We start from the raw sequence: 23,082 nt of genomic DNA on the forward strand, positions 1-23,082 counted from the left end.
TATCTACATATAGCCAATCCTGTTGCATCTATAAGCACCCTATTCCTAATTTCTTATTCTATTAAAACTATAAAGGAATTTATTACATTTCATTTGCAAATTATTCAATATACAGCTCTAAAATATAAGAGCTCATTTGACTACAATAACATTATTTCATGAAAAAATTAGTAATTCCTCAATGTCTTTACATTTCTTCAATTGTAAAACAGGTTTTTAAAAATTGCTCTCTGTCCCCATTGGATTCTTAGGAACTCTCTACTGTCTCTGCAGCTATTAACAAAGAAACAAAAAAAAGTGTAGGGACACCTGGGTGGCTCAGTGGTTTAGTGTCTGCCTTTGGCTCAGAGCGTGATCCCGGAGTCCCAGGATCAAGTCCTACCATCAGGCTAGTCTCCCTGTGTAGAGCGTGCTTCTCCCTCTGCCTAGGTCTCTGCCTCATTCTCTCTCCCTCTCTCTCTCTCTCTATCTCTCTGTGTATCTCTCATGAATAAATAAATAAATAAATCTTTAAAAAAAATAAAATCCTTATATTATAAATAATAAATAAAAATTTAAAAAGTGTAGCGTGAACATCTACACATAAAGAATGTAGCTCTTGGATTCTGAGTTCTGATCTTGGATCACTGGACAGTAAAGAATTCCTGTGATCCAGAAACCTTAATTTAAGATGATAACCACAATTCACCTAGAATGGTAAACTCAGCTTACCTGGAATGTCTCCCTGAATAGATAAATGACTTTCCAATCCTGAGAAAGTTAGAATTTGAGACACAGATAATGAAATAACCATTTATAAATATTTTATTAAATTCAAGATAATCTATGTATTGCAGTCACAATGCATATATTGTAGAGATGTGAATACATACATACAAAGAGGTGATGCAAGGAACAGGATTATTTGAAAGTGACCCGGATGCTCATTCTGAGTTGCATGAACAACCAGGGCAATGGGAGGACTGAGCCTACACTTAGCTCCCTACAGGACCAGGACTTCCTTTTCTCTGATTGCAGAGACTGCAACTTTCCAAAATTATTGAAATCTCCAAATTTCAGGCAGCTACTCTTCCCAAACAACTCCTGAAAATAGCTGATATTCCTAAACCAGACTACATGGTGTCAGGCACCATGCCTTTATGCTGTCACGCTTCACCCATGAAGAGGAGACCCACAGTTGGGGACGGATTGCTCCACTGGAACAGTGACCCAAATAGGAATCCAGCAGTGACCTGACCTGCACTGGATAGGAGGGTTAGGCGGACTAGTGCCTTTAATTTTTTTTATTTTTATTTTTTTTAATTTTTATTTTTATTTATTTATGATAGTCACACAGAGAGAGAGAGAGAGGCAGAGACACAGGCAGAGGGAGAAGCAGGCTCCATGCACTGGGAGCCCGACATGGGATTCGATCCCGGGTCTCCAGGATCGCGCCCCAGGCCAAAGGCAGGTGCTAAACCGCTGCACCACCCAGGGTTCCCACCTTTAATTTTTTTTAAATTGAGGTACAATTCACAGAACATAAAACTTGCTGTTTTTTTTTTTTTAAGATTTTATTTATTCATGAGCGACAGAGAGTGAGAGGCAGAGACAGAGGGAGAAGCAGGCTCCCTGTGGGGAGCCCAATGTGGGAGTGGATCTGGGGACTCCAGGATCACACCCTGGGCAGAACAGGTGCTCAACCGCTGAGCCGCCCAGGCATCCCTGTTTTAACCATTTAAAAATTTTATAATTCACTGGATTTCAGTATATTCGCAATGTTGTGTGGTCATCACCACTATGGTAAGAACACTGAAATGGTCTAATTCTAGAACATTTTCATTACACCCGCCCCCCCAAAAAAACCTGTACCCGTTAAGCAATCATCCCTATTCCTACCTTCTCCCACCCTTGGAAAATACTGATCTGCTTTCTTTGTCTATGGATTTGCCTTTTCTGGACATATGAGATAAAATGACTCATACAACACATGGTCTTTTGTATCTGGCTTCTTTCATTTATGTCTTTAAGGTTTATCCATGTTATAACATATATCAGGACTTCACTGTTTTTTGTAGGTAATATTCCACTATACTTTGGGTCTATTATGAAAAAAACTGCTATGTACAATCCAATTTTTAGAACGAGCAAATGACTTAAATAGACATTTCTCCAAAAAAGACACACAAATGGCCAATTAAGCACATGAAAAGATACTCAACATCATTAGTCATCAGGAAATGTAAATCAAAACCACAATAATACTGCTTCATACCCATCAGGATGGCTATAAAAAATGGAAAGTAAGTAACAAGTGCTGGCAAGGATGTAGAAAAGCTGGGACTCTTATACATTGCTGGTGGGATGTAAAATGGTGCAACCACTATGGAAAGCAGTTTGGTAGTGCCTCAAAAAGCTAACCATAGAATTACCAGCAATTCCTCTTCTAGGTATATTCCCTCACCCCTGGTTTTATTTTTTGTTTTTTGGGGGTATTTTGAGGACTCATGGCTTAAAGTTTCCCCTTCTCCTTTTAAATACTTTAGGAAATGATTGTTATTTTGTAAAAAAACAAAAACCACAACAAGATGACAGATTTTTTTTTTGACAGAGATATTAAGAGAAAATAATTTGACATTTAGGATTCCAATTTAAAATGTATACTTAACTTGTGACTTTTAAATTGAATGTATTAAGAGATTATGTGACTAAATTTTTAAATATTGAAAAGTTTAAAATAACACATTCTTAGTGTAAGCTATAGTCAAAATGCACATAAGACACTATTAAGATTTTCCACTTTTCTGATGTCATGCAAAAAAAGCCTCATCTTTTTTTCTAAACCTTCTTACTACCAGCTTTCTTCTCCAAAATGGCTTTTCAAAGTCACAATTCAAGACACACCCATCCAAAATCAGGCAAAATTCGCTTCTATTCCCTAAAGGCTAGTTGATTCCCAGTGCCTAAAGAGTGGCTAAGTGCTGAATGCTATAATTCACATTTAGGGGAGAATGAGGCTTAAACATTTCCAAGATCCAGTTATTACAAGAGCAAAATGGAAATCTGCATTGATATACTGTAGTTGGAAAGGAAAAGTCTAAATCCTATTGCCTCTCTTCTAAGGAAAGACATCCTCTCCCAGCCAGTCTTAAAAAGAGTGTCCTTTAATGGCTTTTTATGGGGTTTCCCTTTCTTCCATTCATTCATGGTTAAAAACAAGAAAACAATATATGGGAAAATTTCCATAATGGGGTTAATTAAAAAATAAAATTCCTTGTTTACTCTGAAAAATTAAAGAGCTAATGAAGAGAAAGTAGGACCATATACAATAAGAAGACATGGAGAAACACATAAAAATTATCTTAAAAAAATTATTTAAATGCCTATCAGCTCCAGGCATATCCTTGCTTAGAAGTTTTTCAAATTTATAATCCTAGAAAAAAAAATATTAACAGCAGCTAATTGTTCATTTAACCTAAACATTTAATGCCCTACCACACAATCTAAGATTCACAGCACATTTAAGAATAAAGAAAACAAGATTCAAAATGAAAACTAGTTGTTTTACCTAATAAATTATGTACTCAAACATATATTCTTCATTATAGGATTAAGAAGTTGGTAAGAAAAGACTATACCTGAGATATTTGGCCCTGGGCTTTTGTAAACTGCGTTGTTCGAATATTTAAAGACTGGCTTCTTGTTACCGTTGCCCCAGAAGGAGATTTTCCATTCACCTTTCTTTCAAGATGACAACTTGCTGGTGATCGTTCTTCAAGAAGAACGGCATCCCAAGGATCTTCTGCTAGTAAACCTGGAATATTTTTCTCTTCTTCGTGGTTTAATACCTCCACATTGTCCACTTTAGGTTTACTTAGGGGATCCAAGTCTAACCAGTCAAATTTACTTATATCTTCAGACTTTGGAGATACCTGTACATTGCTGACTGTTGCTTTTGAATTTGTGATCTCCAAATCAGTCCTCGCTTTTCCATTTTTTAAAAATTCTGATGTACTAGCTATTTTGTCAAACAGCTTTGCCATGTCAGGACTGACTACTGGACGATAGATAGGTAAGCTTCCTTGTGGAAGAAAGGGTGTGGCAGGTGTCAAAGGATATGAAAAATATGGAGACTGTCCTGGAAAACTTAAATATATAGGTTCTGTGGATGGAAAAGCAGGCATTCTTGGATTGAAGCCATTTTGGAATGCAGTCTGTTTACTGCTGTAAGTTGACTGATAAATAGAAGGTAAAGTATAAGTGGAAGGCCCAGGTAATCCAGGTGGCCACTGTCCTCTCTGAATAGTAGGTCTAAGATAGACCTGTGCTGAAAATGAAGGGCTCAGAACAGGAGTAACTGGCAAGACAGGTGTTTTCTTAGTCTCGAAACTGTCATCCAGCAATAGTTTCTCAAGTTCAGCTTGGGTGAGCTTTTCTACATCAATATCTACTGTTCTTTTTTGGGTATCAGATTCAGGAAACACCATGAGATCATAATCCTGTTTGTTATAAACCTGTGCTTTTTGTCTGGTGTTGCTTGACAACTCAAAGCCTCTCTGATTATCAGTCACTCGTCTATCCTTTTGTAGTTTTGCTAAAGCCTCTGCTTCCATCTGTAATGCTTCTTCTTTGTCTACTTCTTTTGTTCTTGTTGGTTCCAGATGTGATGAACATTGCTTAAATCCATTATTGCTGGATATCTGAGCCATGTCCACTTACAAGACCAAACCTTCCCTAATCTTGTAGCTTCCAAAATAGCAAGACCTACACATAAAAATAAACATAACACTCAATTAGATTTTTAAAACTCAAATACATTTATTTTGTTTGTAACACACCTAATATGATTTAGGATTTAAAGCCACTTACAAATAAACAACCAAATAAACAGTTGGGGGAAATCTGGGTGAAGCTTATTTTTAAAAATCTTACACACTGCTGGGTTAAGAGATATGTTTAGACATACATGACTTTACTTCACTCCCTAAGAGGAAAGCTAGCACTGTAAATGAACTCAAGAACCTTTCATCGTAGATATAACAATGACTGCTGTTAACCAATGGCACTTTTGGCAGGATTCCTGGCACAGAACAACTTAAGGGCTAGTCACATATTTTCAAAAGTTTGAACAGGGTTTACCATTATGTAAATGCAAGTCAAAATGGTTTCAGTCTTTTGCTATTTGTTAAATTACTCCTAAGCCAATTTAGCAATAAAAGTATTCAATATCTAATTAATAAAACCAAGAAACTATTAACAAAACATCATATGAAAAACTGATTAAGGGTTTATTATAGTCTACAACTATTTATGTACAATGTAACAGATTAGAATAATAAGAATGTTAAAGCTATAAGAAGCTGCAATACTCCACTTAAAAGTTAAACTACAGCTTAATTTGTCATATAGTTTTGATCATGCTTCTATTGGATTATTTGTACTTAAATCATTAGTTAACTACCCCCAGTCAGGGGTACCTGACTGGCTCAGTTGGTGGAGCTGACTCTTGATCTTGGGGTTATGAGTTCGAAGCTCATATTAGGCACAGAGTTTAAGAAAATAGAACTAATACTAAAATTTCTCCTTTTTAAATTGCTAAAATATTTGTAAACTAGAAGAAATAGTTTATTAAACTTTCTCATTGATCAGTTGATAAAAATTTATAATCTTATTTAAGATAAACACAATTCAGATCAAAATTACCCTATGAAGCGAGATGACCAATTAAAGGACTAGTTAGCTACTGTGTAACAAGGCACATTTCTTGCTTCTAATCAATAGGACACAGGGATTAATTTTGGGTTCTGGAGTCACATCAGCTTGATTTATGAAGCTGTAAGAGCTTGGGCAAGTGAAAACTTTTCCACGTGCCTTAGTTTCCTAACTTTTAAAATGAAAAAGTCTCTATCTCCTAAATTACAAGGATTAGGTGGAACAATGCAACTAAAAAGTGCTTACATTGGCCTTGAGCATAAGCATTAAATAAATGACATCTATTATTAACCTAAACTGATTTGAGATTCACCTATTTTGAACACCTAGAAATCAAGAGAGCTTCTATAGTATATGTGAAATAAAAAATTTAATGACAGGAGGTAGGGAAACCCCAACGTGAATTCAAATTAATGTAATACAAATGAAAATCCTAAGTGTTGAGGTAATACTAAATGAAAAAAATTATTAGTGATGAGGACATGAAGAGATATTCAAGGAAGACATCCTTTGCAAATCTTTTATACAACTACAGCTGAACTCCTGAGGCATTTCAATGAAAAGCTTTTCCAAATTTTTCCTTTCTGTGCTAGACTGCAAAACCAGACACAATGTACACTTAAAATATGTATACTTCATTGTATGTAAACATTTCATCTCAAGAAAAAAACTATAAGCAAATATTGACTATTACTAAATATATACAAAGTACCTAGAGGAAAGTACTGATGTCTACAATTTACTCTGAAATGCATAAAAAAAAAATATAAGTTGATTATTTGATAGAGGGATAGATGGATAAAACATGATAAAGTACAAGAAAATATTAATAAAACAATCTAATCTAATTGGTAGGTATGTGGTTTTCACTTTGAAATAAATCCTTTCAGGGGATCCCTGGGTAGCTCAGCGGTTTGGCGCCCGCCTTTGGCCCAGGGCGCGATCCTGGAGTCCCGGGATCGAGTCCTGCATCAGGCTCCCGGCATGGAGCCTGCTTCTCCCTCCTCCTATGTCTCTGCCCCTCTCTCTCTCTCTCTCTCTCTCTCTCTCTCTCTCTATATATATATATATATATATATATATATATCCATTATGAATAAATAAATCTTTAAAGAAGAAAGAAAGAAAGAAAGAAAGAAAGAAAGAAAGAAAGAAAGAAAGAAAGAAAGAAGAAAGAAATCCTTTCAATTTGGCTGCATGACTGAATATTTTCACAAAATGTTGAATGAGGAAGAAGAGGTACAAATTCCTCCTATTCCAGTACACACTTCCTCTTTATAGTTACTTTATTTCTTCTCCCATAAAGAGGTGGGGTCTATTTCTCCACTTGATCTGAGCTGGCTTTGTGACTTGCACTGACCAATACAATATGGAAGAAGTGACACTGTGGGGAGTTCTAAGTTCTTAAGAGCCTGACTGCTTTAGCTTTTCCTCTTTTGAGTAGAGCCACTGCCATGTGAATTCTCATAGAAGAAGAAAGAACACAAGAAGAAAAAGGCCCAGCCAAGAGTCATCACCAACCACCAAATACAAGCAAAGTCACCACCTTAGACCATTCATTCATCCATAGTCCAAATGACCACACCTACATTAGTGACCCAAAGAAAGACCAGCAGAAGAAACCACTTAGCCTGAGTTCAAACCAAATTGCTAACCAACAAAATCATTTAGGAATAGTTACACAGTAGTAGATAACTGATCAATCTTTTCTTCTTACTTTTAGAAAGCAAAACTGAAGCCTCTTACCAATTTAACAGCAAATTTCTGTTTTAACTTCCACAGCCACCACTACCACGTTCCTTCAAGTGTCCTCAGAGAATAAACAGTTCCCTTTTCCTTCCTTATTCTGCCCCCTTCCACTTACATCCTTAATCCCACTGAATTCCCTTACTTCTTTCTTAGTGACTACCTCCTCTGCATTATTTTCTCTTAACTTGCTTCTGCTCCTCTATCATAAAAATGCTCAAATTTTCTCCATACTGAGGTGGAAAAAAAAAAATCGTAGCATTCCTCTTCAGACTCCAGTAGCTTCCATTTTAATATTCTCCGTTCACTGCCAAACTTCTCAAATGAGTGACCTAGAAAGTCCTTTCTTTACTCACTCCGCCTTAGAAAAATTATAATTGTCCTTCAGGGCCCAATTCAAAAATAGCCACCTGTCTGAAGCTTTTCTTAAACAACTCCTATTAGAAACTACCTTTTTAGCTCAAATAAAACTTTTAACTTTCATAGACTATGCTGTTTTTGCCTCATCAATATCCTTTTTTCTGGTAGTAGAATCTGTAACTTCCTTTTTGGATCCCTGTCATCTCCCTTTTGTTCCATCTAGTTCAAATAGGGCTGGAACATCCTTACTCTCTATCCTCCCACCCTCAACCACACCAAAGGATCCAAGTCTGGCCAATTAAAAGTTAATCCCAAGACTTCTGAAACGATTTGGAAAGGAAGCCTATCACTTAAGGTGATAAAACTGACGGGATATAAGCCTGGCATTGCTGTGGCCGATTTGCCACCACTGAAGGAAATGCTGAGAATGGATCCAAGCCAGAAGAGAGCAGAGCTATGATAAAATGAAATCAATTCTGGGTATTACATTAAGTGTCTGGATCCAACCCATGTCCAAGGACAGTCTTTTCATTTATGTAAGCCAAAAAACTCCTCTCTTTGCTTAAACTGGTTTAAAGTTACTTTCTCCTATAATAACTAAAAACCTCTGAACACAAAATCTGTAACCTGTATGTCTACCCAACAGACTAGAATAAACTTCTTAGGTACAGACACCTACTTTCTTTCTTCCCTACAACATTTAAAAGCACTCTGCTTAATATATATGGAGCTTAATTTAATGAACATGTGTTTTCAAAAAGGGAGTAAGAGCTACTGGACAGTTCTGAAGAAGAGATTTCACATGGCACATGACTGGAATATATGATGGGAGAAATTAAGTTTAACTGCCTGTTAATGAACACCACAACACAGTCTATTTTTCAGAAAATCAGAAGGATTAGAACAAAACATTTTGCAAAGAGAAGATACTGAACTGCAATTCATCTTCCCGTAAGCATAATGCCAATTTATTTATTTTCCTGGCTACCATATTTGGTAATGATACGACATTGTTTTTAAAGAGGGGAATCTGGGGATGCCTGGGTAGCTCAGCGGTTTAGTGCCTGCCTTCAGCCCAGGGAGTGATCCTGGAGACCCGGGATTGAATCCCATGTCGGGCTCCCTACGTGGAGCCTGCTTCTCCTTCTGCCTGTGATTCTCTCTCTCTCTCTCTGCCTCTCATGAATAAATAAATATCTTAAAAAAAAAAAAAAAAAGAGGCAAGTCTGGATTTTTTTAAGTGAGTTTGAGATAGTTTATTCAATAGAGAACACATTCCGAATTAAAAAAAAAAAGATTTTATTTATTTATTTGAGAGAGAAAGAGAATGAGAAAGAGCATGAGGAGCGAGGGTCAAAGGGAGAGGTAGACTCCTCACTGAGCAAGAAGCCTGATGCTGGGGATTCGCATCATGACCCAAACCAAAGGCAGATGCTGACCCAACTGAGTCACCCAGGTGCCCCGCCAAATATTTCAAATTAATGTTATCTCTTATTCACTGACAAAGGTATAAAATAGTTTGAAAAATATTTTAACAGTGAATGTGGCATTTTTTCACATCATCAATTCGTTTGTTTGCTCTATCCCTAGTAGCAACCCAAAGCAGTATATGCTAAAGAAAATTCAACTCTATATAGTAAAAAGTGAGCTCTTGGTTAACAGTTGAATTACCATATTTTAGCTTTCCAAAAAGTGTATTATGCATACTCAAATGGTAATAAAGGACTTAAAAGACTGTCCAAAAGTAACCCAGTGCTTAAACTATTTTTCTGAGACTGCTACACTGACTGACATGCTCCATTAATTTTTTAAAATAAAACATCATTTGATGACAAACATTTAGCAGGAAACAATTTCACACATGCTCATTCAAAATGCAAAACTTCAGTGCTAATGTTCTCCTAATTCAGCTGGAAAAGACAATATAACTAGTTTTTGAATGATGACTGTATACCATCTGCCAAAATTTCCCAACATAGAGCTACCCAGTGATGATCACAAGGCTGTAGCTACTTTAAATTCTTCAAAAGAGGGCAATTAAACTATTCAGTTAAACTTTGGGATACCATTTGCAGACCCAAAAGAATTAATTTAAAAGCTCTTGGCTCCTTCTGTGGTAGACATTCATTTATAATTTAAATTTAAATCTCAGGGAAAAAAGAAAAAAACCAAGCCAGTCCTGCCACCCATCTAAATACTTTCAGATATTAAAATTAAAAATAAGAAAATAGAGAAATAATGACTTGAGTTCCACAATGCAAATATTTCTCCTCTAAAATGAAAATGAAACTCAGAAAAATAAATAATGGCACCCCATGGAACTGAATACTATGCCACCATTAAAAATAAATTAACAGGGGGAGCCGGGGTGGCTCAGCAGTTTAGTGCCGCCTTCGGCCCAGGGCATGATCTTGGAGACCCAGGATCAAGTCTCACGCTGGGCTCCCTGCATGGAGCCTGCTTCTCCCTCTGCCTGTGTCTCTACCTCTCTTTCTCTGTTTCTCATGAATAAATAAATAAAATTTTTAAAAAGAAAAAAATTAACAATGTAGTAACCATAGAAAATACTCGTAAAACTATGGCAAGAACCTATATATCTTTATTTGTACATACACGTATAGGCATTCACCTATATAAACTTTATGTAGAGATATATAGACACTAAATGCCAAACACAACTTAAAGCAATGTATTAATTTAATCCTTATAACTTACATGAAGTAGCTACTATTATCTCTAGTATACAAATAAAAAGACTTCATACAATTATATAATCTGCCCAAGTTCACAGTAGCTAGCAAGTGGCAAGATCAGAACTTAAATCCAAGCAATTAATGCTATTTGGTTATAACATGTGCCAACTTATTGATTTATTATCACCACATGACTAGCAAATTTGTTTCATCAAGGGCATGAATTCTTTTTTTTTTTTTTTAAGATTTTATTTATTTATTCATGAGAGATACAGAGAGAGAGAGAGTCAGAGACACAGGCAGAGGGAGAAGCAGGCTCCACGCAGGGAGCTCAATGTGGGGCTCGATCCCAGAGTCTCCAAGATTACACCCTGGACTGAAGGCGGCACTAAACCGCTGAGCGACAGGGGCTGCCCAAGGGCATGAATTCTTATTTATCTTCTACTCTCAAACTTCTACTATAGTTGTTGAATACCTCAACAATTAGGGAACCTAAAACATTTTTTTTTTTAAACCAAAGAGAAGTTCAAATTCTGCAACACAAAAAAACACACTAAGAGAGCTTATTTAGGGGAATCCTGGGTGGCTCAATGGTTTGTCCCCTGCCTTCGGCCCAGGGTGTGATCCTGTTGTCCCGGGATCGAGTCCCACATTGGGCTCCCTGCATGAAGCCTGCTTCTCCCTCTGCCTGTCCCTGCCTCTCTCTGTGTCTCTCAGGAATACATTAATAAAATCTTTAAAAAAAAAAAAAAAGGAGCTTATTTATTAATAAGTCAACTAAAACAGAAAAATCACGTTTGAGTTTATGTTTTAAAAGATTTTATTTATTTATTAATGAGAGACACAGAAAGAGTGGCAGAGACATAGGCAGAGGGAGATGCAGGCTCCTCACAGCGACCCCAATGTGGGACTCCATCCAAGGACCCTGGGATCACACCCTGAGCCGAAGGCAGATGCTCAACCACTGAGCCAGCCAGGTGTCAGTGTGGTTGCGTTTAGAATAAACAAGTGGCAGCAGAAAAAATTATCTTGGAAACTAGGAGGGAGATGGCAAAATAAAACTAAAAACAGGAGAGGTGGGATGCCTGGCTGGCTCAACCAGTGGAGCTTGCAACTCTTTATCTCAGGATTGTGAGTTTGAGCCTCACACTGGGTGTATAGAGTACTTTAAAAAGTAAAAATCTGGGACGCCTGGGTGGCTCAGTGGTTTGGCACCTGCCTTTGGCCCAGGGTGTGATCCTGGAGTCCTGGGATCAAGTCCCACGTGGGACTCCCTGCATGGAGCCTGCTTCTCCCTCTGCCTGTGTCTCTCTGAGTCTCTCATGAATAAATAAATAAAAACTTAAAAAAAAAAAAGGATTAAAAAATAAATAAATAAAAAGTAAAAATCTTAAATAAAAATAGGAGAGAGTAGCTTCATCTGTTCTAAAAGGAAAAACTCCAGTAGACAACATTCTCCTATCTCTGATTCATGGAACGAAAGAATTCATCTGCCAAAAGTAACCAAGTACTTTGATATTAAGCACTATATAACTGTGTCAAAAAGAAAAAAATTAAAGAATGTTCAGGTGTTTGTTGAGTGACGATAGGTTAAAGTAACACTATTCAATAGGAACGGAATGTAAGTCACATACCAAATTTAAAATCTTTTACAACTACATTAAAAGAAACAGATGAAATCATTAATGATGTACTTCAATATACTTTAATCCAATATATTCAAAAGACTGTTGCTTCAATAGGTAACCTATATATATATTTATATATATGTATATATACACATATATTTTAAAGATTTTATTTACTTATTCATGAAAGACACACACACACAGAGTGAGAGAGAGAGAGAGAGAGAGAGAGAGAGAGAGGCAGAGACACAGGCAGAGGGAGAAGCAGGCTCCATGCAGAGAGCCCAACGTAGGACTTGATCCTGGGTCTCCAGGATCACACCCTGGGCCGAAGGTGGCGCTAAACCGCTGAGCCACCCGGGCTGCCTAGGTAACCAATATAAATATATGAATGGGACACTTTACCTTCTTTTTTTTATATTAAGTCTTCAAAACATGGTATATATTTCACACTTAAACATTTCAACTTAGAGTAGCCATATTTCAAGTGTTCAAAAGCCAATGGTGGCTATTGGACAACTTACAGCTAGAATTAATAAGGAAAGGAACAAAAAGCATGGTGAACAAGCATTAATTTCTGGATGATAAAGAAAAATGTATCTTCCAGAAAATCATCCTTTCCCTCAAGTCAATAAAATAAAACATTTCCAATGTCTATTAGTTAATTTGTAGGGGAAGAAAAAGAATTCTTTAAGATTTTATTTATTCGTAAGAGACATACAGAGAGAGAGGCAGACATAGGTAGAGGGAAAAGCTGGCTTGGAGGGAGCCCAAAGTGGGATTTGATGCCAGACCCGAGGATCACACCCGATGCCAAAGGCAGCCGCTCAACCACTGAGCCACCCAGGAGTCTCATGGGGAAGAAAAAATTTAAGTCCCATAGGTAACATACAGCTTTCTTTTTTTTTTAAGATTTTATTTATTTATTCATGAGAGACACACACAGAGAGAGGCAGAGACACAGGCAGAGGGAGAAGCAGGCTCCATGCAGGGAGCCTGATGCGGGGAGCCTGATGCGGGTACTGGATCCCGGGTCCCCAGGATCAGGCCCCGGGCTAAAGGTGGCGCTAAACCACTGAGCTACTGGGGCTCTGTCCATTTTCTCATAGGATTTTTCTTTATGAATCATTATGTATTAGTAAAATTATCTGTTAAATGCACAGCAAACATTTTTTTCTAGATTTATTGTTTTCCTTTAATAGGCTCCATTCTCAGCATGGAGCTCAACTCAGGGCTTAAACTCACAACCCTGAGGTCAAGACCTAAGCTGAGATCAAGAGCTAGACACTTAAGTGAGCCACCCATGTGCCTGTAGGTTTATTGTTTTTTCATTCATTTTTTTTAAACGATTTTATTTATTTATTTATTAGAGAGAATGCACAAGAGGGGGAAGGTCAGAGGGAGAAGCTGACTCTTCACTGAGTGGGGAGCCCGATGGTGGACTCAATCCTGGGAGTCCTGACCTGAGCTGAAGGCATATCCTTAACCCAACTGTGCTTCCACTGGCATTTTTAGTGGTTAATTTTTTTTTTAAGTTTGTTTATTTAAGTAATCTCTACACCCAGTCTGTTGTTCAAGCTCAGGACCATGAGATCAAGAGATATATGCTCCTCTGACTTAGCCAACTAGGCACCCCTAATGGTTATTTTTATTTTGTTTTTCAGCATCTAGTATACACCCAATAATAAATATTTATTGAAGAAATGAAGGAATTATGTGGTGCTTGTTTACCAAAAAGGTTTTTTTTTAATGAATATGTATTTAAATATTCTTTCAAGGCTTTGAATCATAGCCTTTATGCTGAGGTTAACTAGAAATTCCATGGGTTATTTTGGCTTTATGATTCTTTTTTTTTTTTACACTTAAATAGTTAATCTTTTTGCAATTTTGTAATCCTATTTGGCCGATTATAAACACACTTATCTATGAAATATTGTTTTCCAATTGTAGAACAATTAGAAATTACATACTTTAAAAATATGTACCAAGAATACTAGGACAGACCTTAGTTAAAAGGCTGCTTCTCAGAAAAAAAAAAAAAAGGCTGCTTCTCCCTCTGCCTATGTCTCTGCCTCTCTCTCTGCGTCTCTCATGAATAAAATATTTTTTAAAAATGCAAATTACCACATAAATAATTAAAGAATTAAAATAGAAAAAGCATATGGTGATCTCAATACATAGGCTTAGCCAATTATGAACAGAAGTTCCTTATTTGACCATGAGTAGCAACAAAAAAATCTTATCTAATAATAAAATCCTGAAAACTTCCCTGTTTAACCATGAACAAAAACCAGGATGCCCACCACCACTTCTATTCAACACTTTTATAGACTCCTAGACAGCACAGAAAAGAAAAAGAAAATTTAGGGTTAAATAGGACGAAATAAAGTATTGTGTGCAGATAAAAACTCAAAAGAATATATAGATAATAGCAATGCTAGATTTTAGCAAATTACTGGAAATGATGCCAATATACAAAAATCAATTGTATTTCTATAAACCTACAACAAATGGTTAAAAAAGGCAATGTTCGGGGGATCCCTGGGTGGTGCAGCGGTTTGGCGCTGGGCGCGATCCTGGAGACCCGGGATCGAATCCCACGTTGGGCTCCCGGTGCATGGAGCCTGCTTCTCCCTCTGCCTGTGTCTCTGCCTCTCTCTCTCTCTCTGTGTGTGACTATCATAAATTAAAAAAAAAAAAAAATTAAAAAAAAAAAAAAGGCAATGTTCAAAAACACAGTATTTACAGTAACACACATAAAACCCCCCAACTAGCAATACATGTAACAACAAGTTGTGGGGGAAATTATAAAACTTTACTGACAAATACTAGGAGTATCTGAATGTAAGTGATATTTTTCCATGTTTACAAACTTGAAAACTTAATTTTATACAGATGTCACCTCTCCTGAAATCTATAGGCTCAATGAAATCCCAAGCAAAATTCAATGGCTTTTGAAATAGAAATTGACAAGGTGATTCTAAAGTTTATTCAGTAACCAAAAGGGCCAAAATAACTAAACCCTCTTGAAAAAGAACAAGGTAGGGATGCCTGGGTGGCTTAGCAGTTGAGCATTTGCCTTCAGCTCAGAGCGTGACACCGTGGTCCTGGGATCAGGTCCCACATGGGGCTTCTTATATGGAGCCTGCTTCTCCCTCTGCCTCTGCCTCTCTGTCTCTCATGAGTAAATAAATAAAATCTTAAAAAAAAAAAAAAAAAAAGAACAAAGGAAGATTTGCTCTACCCAATAGAGACTTATAAAACTAATTTTATTTAAGATAATATGATATTTATGCAGGAAGAGAAATCTAGTAACAGGCTGAGGTCAAAAACAGAAACACACGTACAGAGACACCTGATTTAAGACAAGTGGCATATCAGAACACAGAGAAAGAACTGCCTTTTCAATAAATGAAGCTAGAACAAATGGAGGGAAAACAAAATGGATTCCTACTTCTCCCCATAAGCAAAAATCAACTCAAGGCAAACCAAATGTCTAACTGTAAAAAGAAAACCCAGAATCAGAAAAGGGTAAAATTTCTAAAACAAGATGGAAAGCACTAACCATAAGAGAAAAATAAATTTGACTATAATCAAGAACTTTTATTTATCAAAAGACACCAAAGATAAAAACAAGCCACAGAAAGATATCTTTAACACATAACCAAAGGACTCAAATCCTAGATAAATAACTTTTACAAATTAAAAAGAAAGATAATCATAAGAACCTTCAAATAACATTGCCCACAACAGTCCCATATAGGAACTAACCTGGAAGTGGTCATTAGCTCAAGCTCCACTTCCTCTCTCATCTCCAGAGGTCAGACGATGAAACTGAAAGTTCCAATTCTCTAAACATGCCTCAGTCTTTCTGGCGACTAGCTACATCCTGCTATCTAGGGATCCCAAACACTATTAATTTCATTAGCATACAAAAGAAACTCTGGAAATTCCAAGGGCTTTAGGAGTTGCACGACAGGAACCAGGCACAAAGACCAAATATTTATTTTTTCTTACATCACAGTTCATTCAGTGGAATTCTATATAGTAATGCCAATGAACAAACTAGAACTCTAAGGAAAAAACAGCAGGGACGCCTGTATGGCTCAGCGGTTGAGCGCCTGCCTTCTGCCCAGGGTGTGATCCTGGAGACCCAGGATCCAGTCCCACGTCAGGCTCCCTGCATGGAGCCTGCTTCTCCCTCTGCCTGTGTCTCTGCCTCTCTTTCTGTGTCTCTCATGAATAAATAAATAAAATCTTAAAAAAAGAAAAAAATAATATTTACATAATGGTAAAACTGTGAAGAAAAGGAAAGGATTCTCAAAAGTTAGCATGGTGGTTATTCATGGAGGGAGAGAGAGATTCCTGATCAAGGATAAGTACATTGGGACTTATGAAATCCAATGTTCTGGTTCATAACCTATTGATTGTTTACAAGTCTATTTTTTAAAAAATATTTTTTTTATTTATTCATGAGAGGCAGAGAGAGAGAGAGAGAGAGAGAGAGGGAGACACAGACACAGGCAGAGGGAGAAGCAGGCTCCATGCAGGGAGCCTGATGTGGGACTTCATCTTGGGACTCCAGGATCACGCCCTGGGCCGAAGGCAGATGCTCAACTGCTGAGCCACCCAGGTATCCCTACACAAGTCTTTATTTTACAATTACTTGTTAAATAATCATATATGCTTTATGCACTTTTCTGTGGGTTATTTCACAATAAAAAAAAAATCCACTCCCTATGTTTTAAATTTAAATATTTTACATATTTTCATAACTATATTATACATGGGATGTGAAAATTAACAACACCTACAATTAATAGATCTGTGGGTTTTTTTTTTTTAATTCACATGTGGCAAATTATATGAACATAAAAAGCTCAACTTTGGGATCCCTGGGTGGCGCAGCGGTTTAGCACCTGCCTTTGGCCCAGGGCGCGATCCTAGAGACCCGGGATTGAAGCTCCCTCTCTCTCTGCCTATGTCTCTGCTTCTCTTTCTGTGTCTCTCATGAATAAACAAATCTTTAAAAAAATAAAATACAACATTTAAAAATACATACTTCTATCGGCAAGAGATGACTGCACACTATCACCAATGTATGGTATATCCAGCAAATTTATCTTATTTGAATTGGATTAGAAAATCTTAATCCGATTATAGCTTGTCAGGAAGGCAGCCAATGTTTGATGGTAACTATCAAATAGTTATTGATATGTACATAAAATTTTATAGGCTCCACCTTCAAATATTTCTTGAATCTGAGCATTTTTTCTTTATATTCCTGCTACTATCCTAGACCAGCCATTATCTGTTGCTTGGATTACTGAATAGCTATCCAATCTGTTTCTGCCAAACTTCCACCCTCCACCCTCAGACCACTCTTAACACTGCAGCCAGAGTGATATTGAAAATCTTAGATCTTCTTACCCCTCCACTCAGAACTTTCAACAGTTCCCTATCTTACTCAAAGGAAAGGCAAAATCTTTACAACAGTCCACCAGGCACTCTAATACCTGGTCCCCTATTACTTCTCTCCTATAACTCTCTTCTCTGCTACTGTCCAACTAGCCTCCTTGTTCCTCAAGTACATACTTCTCACTCAGAGCCTTTGCTCTTCTGTTCCCTCTGGACTGCTCTTCTTCCCCTGGATAGCTGAATGGCATACTCTCACCTTCACATCTTCATTGAGAAGGTGACTTTGGAGTAAAGTCCTCCTTGATAATCAAGTTAAAACTGCAACTTTTTCTAACTCCACTGCCTATGCACTTTACTCACCATCTCCTTAGCATTTAGTACAATCCAATGTACTATAGATTTTACATATATATTTTATTGTCTAGCTTTCCCCCTCTAGGCTATAAATTTTATGAAGGTAGGATTTATCTGTTAGGCTCATCCTATATCCCCCCAGCACCTAGAACAACCCTAGAACAAGCAAGCTTTCATTCAAATGTTAAACAAATAAATGAAATTTAATCTAATATGCACCAGATTAGGAAGCAATTTTTTATTGTAGAGTGCCTCAAGTATTCTGTAAGATACTTAAAAGTACATAAAAATATCTTACCAAAAATGAGTATTTCTAAACTAAGAAATACCATAGATTTTTAAGCTACTCTTTTTTTTTAAGAAAAAAAAAAAGAGAGAAAAAATTATTTATTTATTTATTCATGAGAGAGAGAGAGAGAGAGAGAGAGAGAGAGAAAGGCACAGAGACCAGGCAGAGGGAGAAGCAGGCTCCATGCAGGGAGCCCAACTCAGGACTTGATCCCGGGTCTCCAGGATCATGCCCCGGGCCGAAGGCAGCGCTAAACCGCTGAGCCACCTGGGCTGCCCTTTAAGCTACTCTTACTGCATTATTTTCATTTAAAGTATTTGGAAGTCATCTTAAATGTGCCAAATTATAAACCATTAACTTCTTTCTTTGAGGGAATAAAATTATGTATTACTCTCAGAATTGTTTTTCAGAGCCACATGGTCCTCTCCGTCAGACCAAAACACATTACTATTTTGAAGTACTTGTGGACAATATAATTCATGTCTGCTTATTGCTTAGAAATATGGGCCCTGGGCTCGACAGAGCAATTTCACTAAAGATGAATCTTGAGGCGTTACCTATGTAAAACTAAAGACCTGAAGTCATGACAATAACTTTCAGGCACCTCCCTGAAAGATGGAGACAGGGCAAAAGAGCTGAAAGAGCTCCCCCTGAAGCATGTGAGCCTACCTGAAGTATAAGGCAGTCACCCTCCAGAGGAGGACTGGCAGGTAAGGAGGGAAAGATCCACCAGAGGCACTCCAAACTTTTGGCTACCAATAGCTGGGGATGGGGCAGGAGAGCTGAGAAAAAAGCGCTCCAAAGTATTCTAGCTCTTTATGAAAGATAGATGCCCTCCAGAGGCTGCGCTAAGGGCAGCAAGATAGAGATCTCTGAGACACAGAAAACCAAGAACAAAATAGAGAACAAAGAGACTTTCCAGCAACCTAAAAACAAACAAAAAACTAGCAGCTAGGCTGTAAAACAAATCTCTAGAATCAAATCAGTGTTCAGATCCCAAATACTCCTGAAGAGAAATTCATCAGTGTCATCCAAAGTACTTCAACCCAGCGGTAAACTGAATCAAAGTCACAACAAAGTACAGACCCATCTTACTTGCAAATCAGACTTTCTCAACTTAGTGGCCTGCCAGAATAAAAGAAACTTAAGTTGTGCTAATATATAATCAAAGATTATGAGACTAAGAAAATGCGACCCATGGTCAAAGAAACAGTCAAAATAAGCAGATACAGAGATGGCCCAAATGTTGGAATTATCAAAGAGGAACTTTAAAATAATTAGGATGAAAATACTAAATGTAGTAGAAAAAATGAAGATGCACAAAGGGAGGGGGTGGCAGTTTCAGCAGAATGACACAAATTACAAAAAAAAAAAAAAAAGAATCAAATAGAAATACTAGAAAAATAAATCAGAAATGAAGAATTAGACTGAACAGCATTAGAAAAGATTGGCAAACCTGAAGACGAATCAAGAGGAAACATCCAAACTATGAGGAAAAAAAGAGGGGAGAGAAAACAGCATGTCTATGGGACAATTTCAAATGGTCTAACATAACTGGAGTCCCAGGAGAGAAAAAAAAGAATGAAACAGAAAAAATATTTGAAGAATATTTGAAGAACTTTCTGCAAGTGAAGAAAGACATCAACCAAACAAATCTAAGAAGTTTAGTGAAGCCCAAGCAGGATAAAAATATATTAGTGAATGATCACAGAGTAATGTAGATTAAGTGACTACTTGGAAAGAAGTGGCTTCAGTTCTTACTGGTAATTGTGGAGTTAGGGTCAAATCAATCTAATATACAGAAAAATACAATCTAATATACAGAAAAAAATTTTTTTCTAAAAAAAAAAAACAGGTAAGTTTCTATAATGACTAGGAGAATTTAAATCTTTACTCCAAATTTAGATATGTTAGATATACACCTGTATTTCTAGTTTAGGGTATGACACAATCAAGCTTTTTTATTTAAACCTAATTTTACTCTGGATTTTTATTTTTTTATTTTATTTTTTTTTAATTTTTTTATTTATTTATGATAGTCACAGAGAGAGAGAGAGGAGCAGAGACACAGGCAGAGGGAGAAGCAGACTCCATGCACCGGGAGCCCAACGTGGGATTCGATCCCGGGTCTCCAGGATCACGCCCTGGGCCAAAGGCAGGCGCCAAACCGCTGCGCCACCCAGGGATCCCTACTCTGGATTTTTAGTGAAACTTTTTTCTTTTCGGTTGGAATGATAAAAATAATAAGCTAAATCACCAAACTCAATTAGCAAAAATAAAAAATATTCTCTCAAAAAATATTCTAAAATCTACATTTATCGATATGAATTTTAATTAAGCACTGTATTTCCAAGAAGGAAAAACACTGTACACTCAATTATTAGGTGTGATAGGAAAAAAAAAAAAAGGTGTGTAAGAGACATTCATGTGAGCTTTACAACATTCAAAGATTTCCATTTGCTTTGCAGAAAAAAGACAAATGGAAAACACAAACAGAAACCAGGAGACCAATTAATAAATAACTGAAATAATCTAGAAAACAACTAGAAATTACTTGAATGAGGTTGGCAGCAATGGAGATATGAAGAATGGTTTCCTTTAAACAAGCAAAGATGTTAAGCTTAGACAGTAAAAGAAATGAGGGAAATAACAGTGATGTCATAAAGAATGATTTAATTGGGGGGAGGGGATACTATTTTTAATGGTGTAGTCAAGGAAAAGATGAAATTGGAATAACCTGTACATAAAGGGTGAGTCATGGGAAAAGCCAAGAGCCTTCTTAAGCTTCCCAAATTTAAAGATGGATAAGCCTAGCCAGCTCCCACATCCTTTAACCTCCATAACACACTTTATAATTATGCTTTGCCCAAGTACTACAAGCAATTAATAAAGGGCTTGATTCTCCCTGACAGTCATTATATTACCCTCAGCTCTTAGGAGGAACATTCTACAAATAGAATCTTCATATAAAAGATTCTCAACAGGGCATTCATCAAGAATGCATTCTATATCTGCATATCTGTATCATTGTTTGGGAGGGGGCATGGAATGGGAAATACAGTTACAGCATGAGATTCCTGTTAAAAGATATTTTACTGACAAAGCAGTTTTCAATCTAACTCAAAATCCCAACAGTAGTACTGCTTTGTCAAGATATTTACTGAACTTTGAACTACTTTATTGTCCATTCATTTAACATGAATCATTAAATATACTCTGACATTACCCCAATTCCAACATGACAAATAACAGTAAGCTTTTGTGCTAAATGTTATGGTATATGCCTCCATTTCCAACATAGCTTAAGACAGGAAAACATAAAACTGAATTACAACAGAGAACCCCCAAACAGGTAATAATAATGAAAAACTGACATTATTCTAGAATTTCCCTCCAAAATTCCATAATTTCTATGGCTAAGAAAATCTTGTTTTCAAATGACACTAACTGCATTAAACTGGTAGTTTTACAGAACAGTGATAATAAGGAAAAGAAAATGATGCAGCAACAAGACTTGAGGCTCAAATATCAGAACTCTTTAACTGTGTAATCTTAGGCAAACTACTTAATCTCCCTTTGTCTTAGGTTTTTTTTTTTTTTTTTTGTCTTAGTTTTCTTATCTTAAAAGATCGTATTTGTGTTGTCAGGATTAAGCCAAATAATAGGGGGATCCCTGGGTGGCTCAGCAGCTTGGCGCCTGCCTTTGGCGCAGGGTGAGATCCTGGAGTCCCGGGATCAAGTCCCACATCAGGCTCCAGGTATGGAGCCTGCTTCTCCCTCTGCCTGTGTCTCTGCCCCTCTCTCTCTCTCTCAATCATAAATAAATCTTAAAAAAATAATAATAAACCAAATAATATATTTATGCCTAGTTTATAACAGGCAGCTAATAATACATATATGTATTATATCTTTCCAATTATTGGAAATCAGTATACTCATACCATTAAAAAAAAAAGGCAGCTTATGGGCAGCCCCAGTGGCTCAGTGGTTTAGCGCCGCCTTCAGTCCAGGGCGTGATCCTGGAGACCTGGGGTCAAGTCCTGCATCGGGCTCCCTGCATGGAGCCTGCTTCTCCCTCTCCCTGTGTCCCTGCCTCTCTCTCTGTGTGTCTCTCATGAATAAATAAATAAAATCTTTAAAAAAAAAAAAAAAAAAGACAGCTTATTGGGGCACTTGAGTGGCACAGGTAGTTGAATGTCTGATTCCTGGGATCCCTGGGTGGCGCAGCGGTTTAGCGCCTGCCTTTGGCCCAGGGTGCGATTCTGGAAATCCGGGATCGAATCCCACGTCGGGCTCCCGGTGCATGGAGCCTGCTTCTCCCTCTGCTTGTGTCTCTGCCTCTCTCTCTGTGTGTGTGACTATCATAAATAAATAAAAATTAAAAAAAATAAAAGAAAAAAAATGAATGTCTGATTCCTGGTTTCAGCTCACGCTGTGATCTCAGGGTCCTAAGATTGAGCCCTATGTTGAGCATGGAGTCTGCTTAAAATTCTCTCTCCCTCTCCCTGTGCCCCTCCTGCTTATGCTCACTCTCTCTCTAAAATAAATAAATCTTAAAAAAAAAAAAATGTGGCAGCTTGTCACCAATAATCACATGAAAAGATGTTCACTCATTAAGGAAATACACACCAAAACCACAATGAGATACCACTTCATTATCTACCAGAATGGCTAAAATTTTAAAAATGGAAAATAAGTGTTGATAAGGATGCAAAGAACTTGAAACCCTCATACTTTGTTGATGGGAATGTAAATTGGTGCAGCCACTTTGGAAACACTTTAGTGTTTCCCCAATAAATTAAACATAGAATTTCCATATGATCCAGCAATTCCACTCCTAGAAATATACATCCAAAAGTGTCTATTAGCGTGTACACTAATGCTCATAGCAGTATTCACAATA

At 37.1% G+C, this 23,082-nt stretch overlaps 1 protein-coding gene across 4 annotated transcripts in view; it reads right to left on the minus strand.

The window, feature by feature from the left end:
• PIK3C2A (phosphatidylinositol-4-phosphate 3-kinase catalytic subunit type 2 alpha) overlaps positions 1–23,082 on the minus strand; it is a 174,919-nt gene that overhangs the window by 86,401 nt on the left and 65,436 nt on the right. For all 4 annotated transcript variants that reach the window (XM_049099099.1, XM_049099097.1, XM_049099098.1 and 1 more), the window contains one exon: positions 3,618–4,743. In XM_049099099.1, coding sequence (XP_048955056.1) covers positions 3,618–4,688 — 1,071 coding nt within the window. In that variant the 5' untranslated portion in view covers positions 4,689–4,743. The remainder of the gene's footprint in view (positions 1–3,617; positions 4,744–23,082) is intronic.

The sequence above is a fragment of the Canis lupus genome, chromosome 21, assembly GCF_003254725.2.
Source record: "Canis lupus dingo isolate Sandy chromosome 21, ASM325472v2, whole genome shotgun sequence".
NCBI lineage: Eukaryota > Metazoa > Chordata > Mammalia > Carnivora > Canidae > Canis > Canis lupus.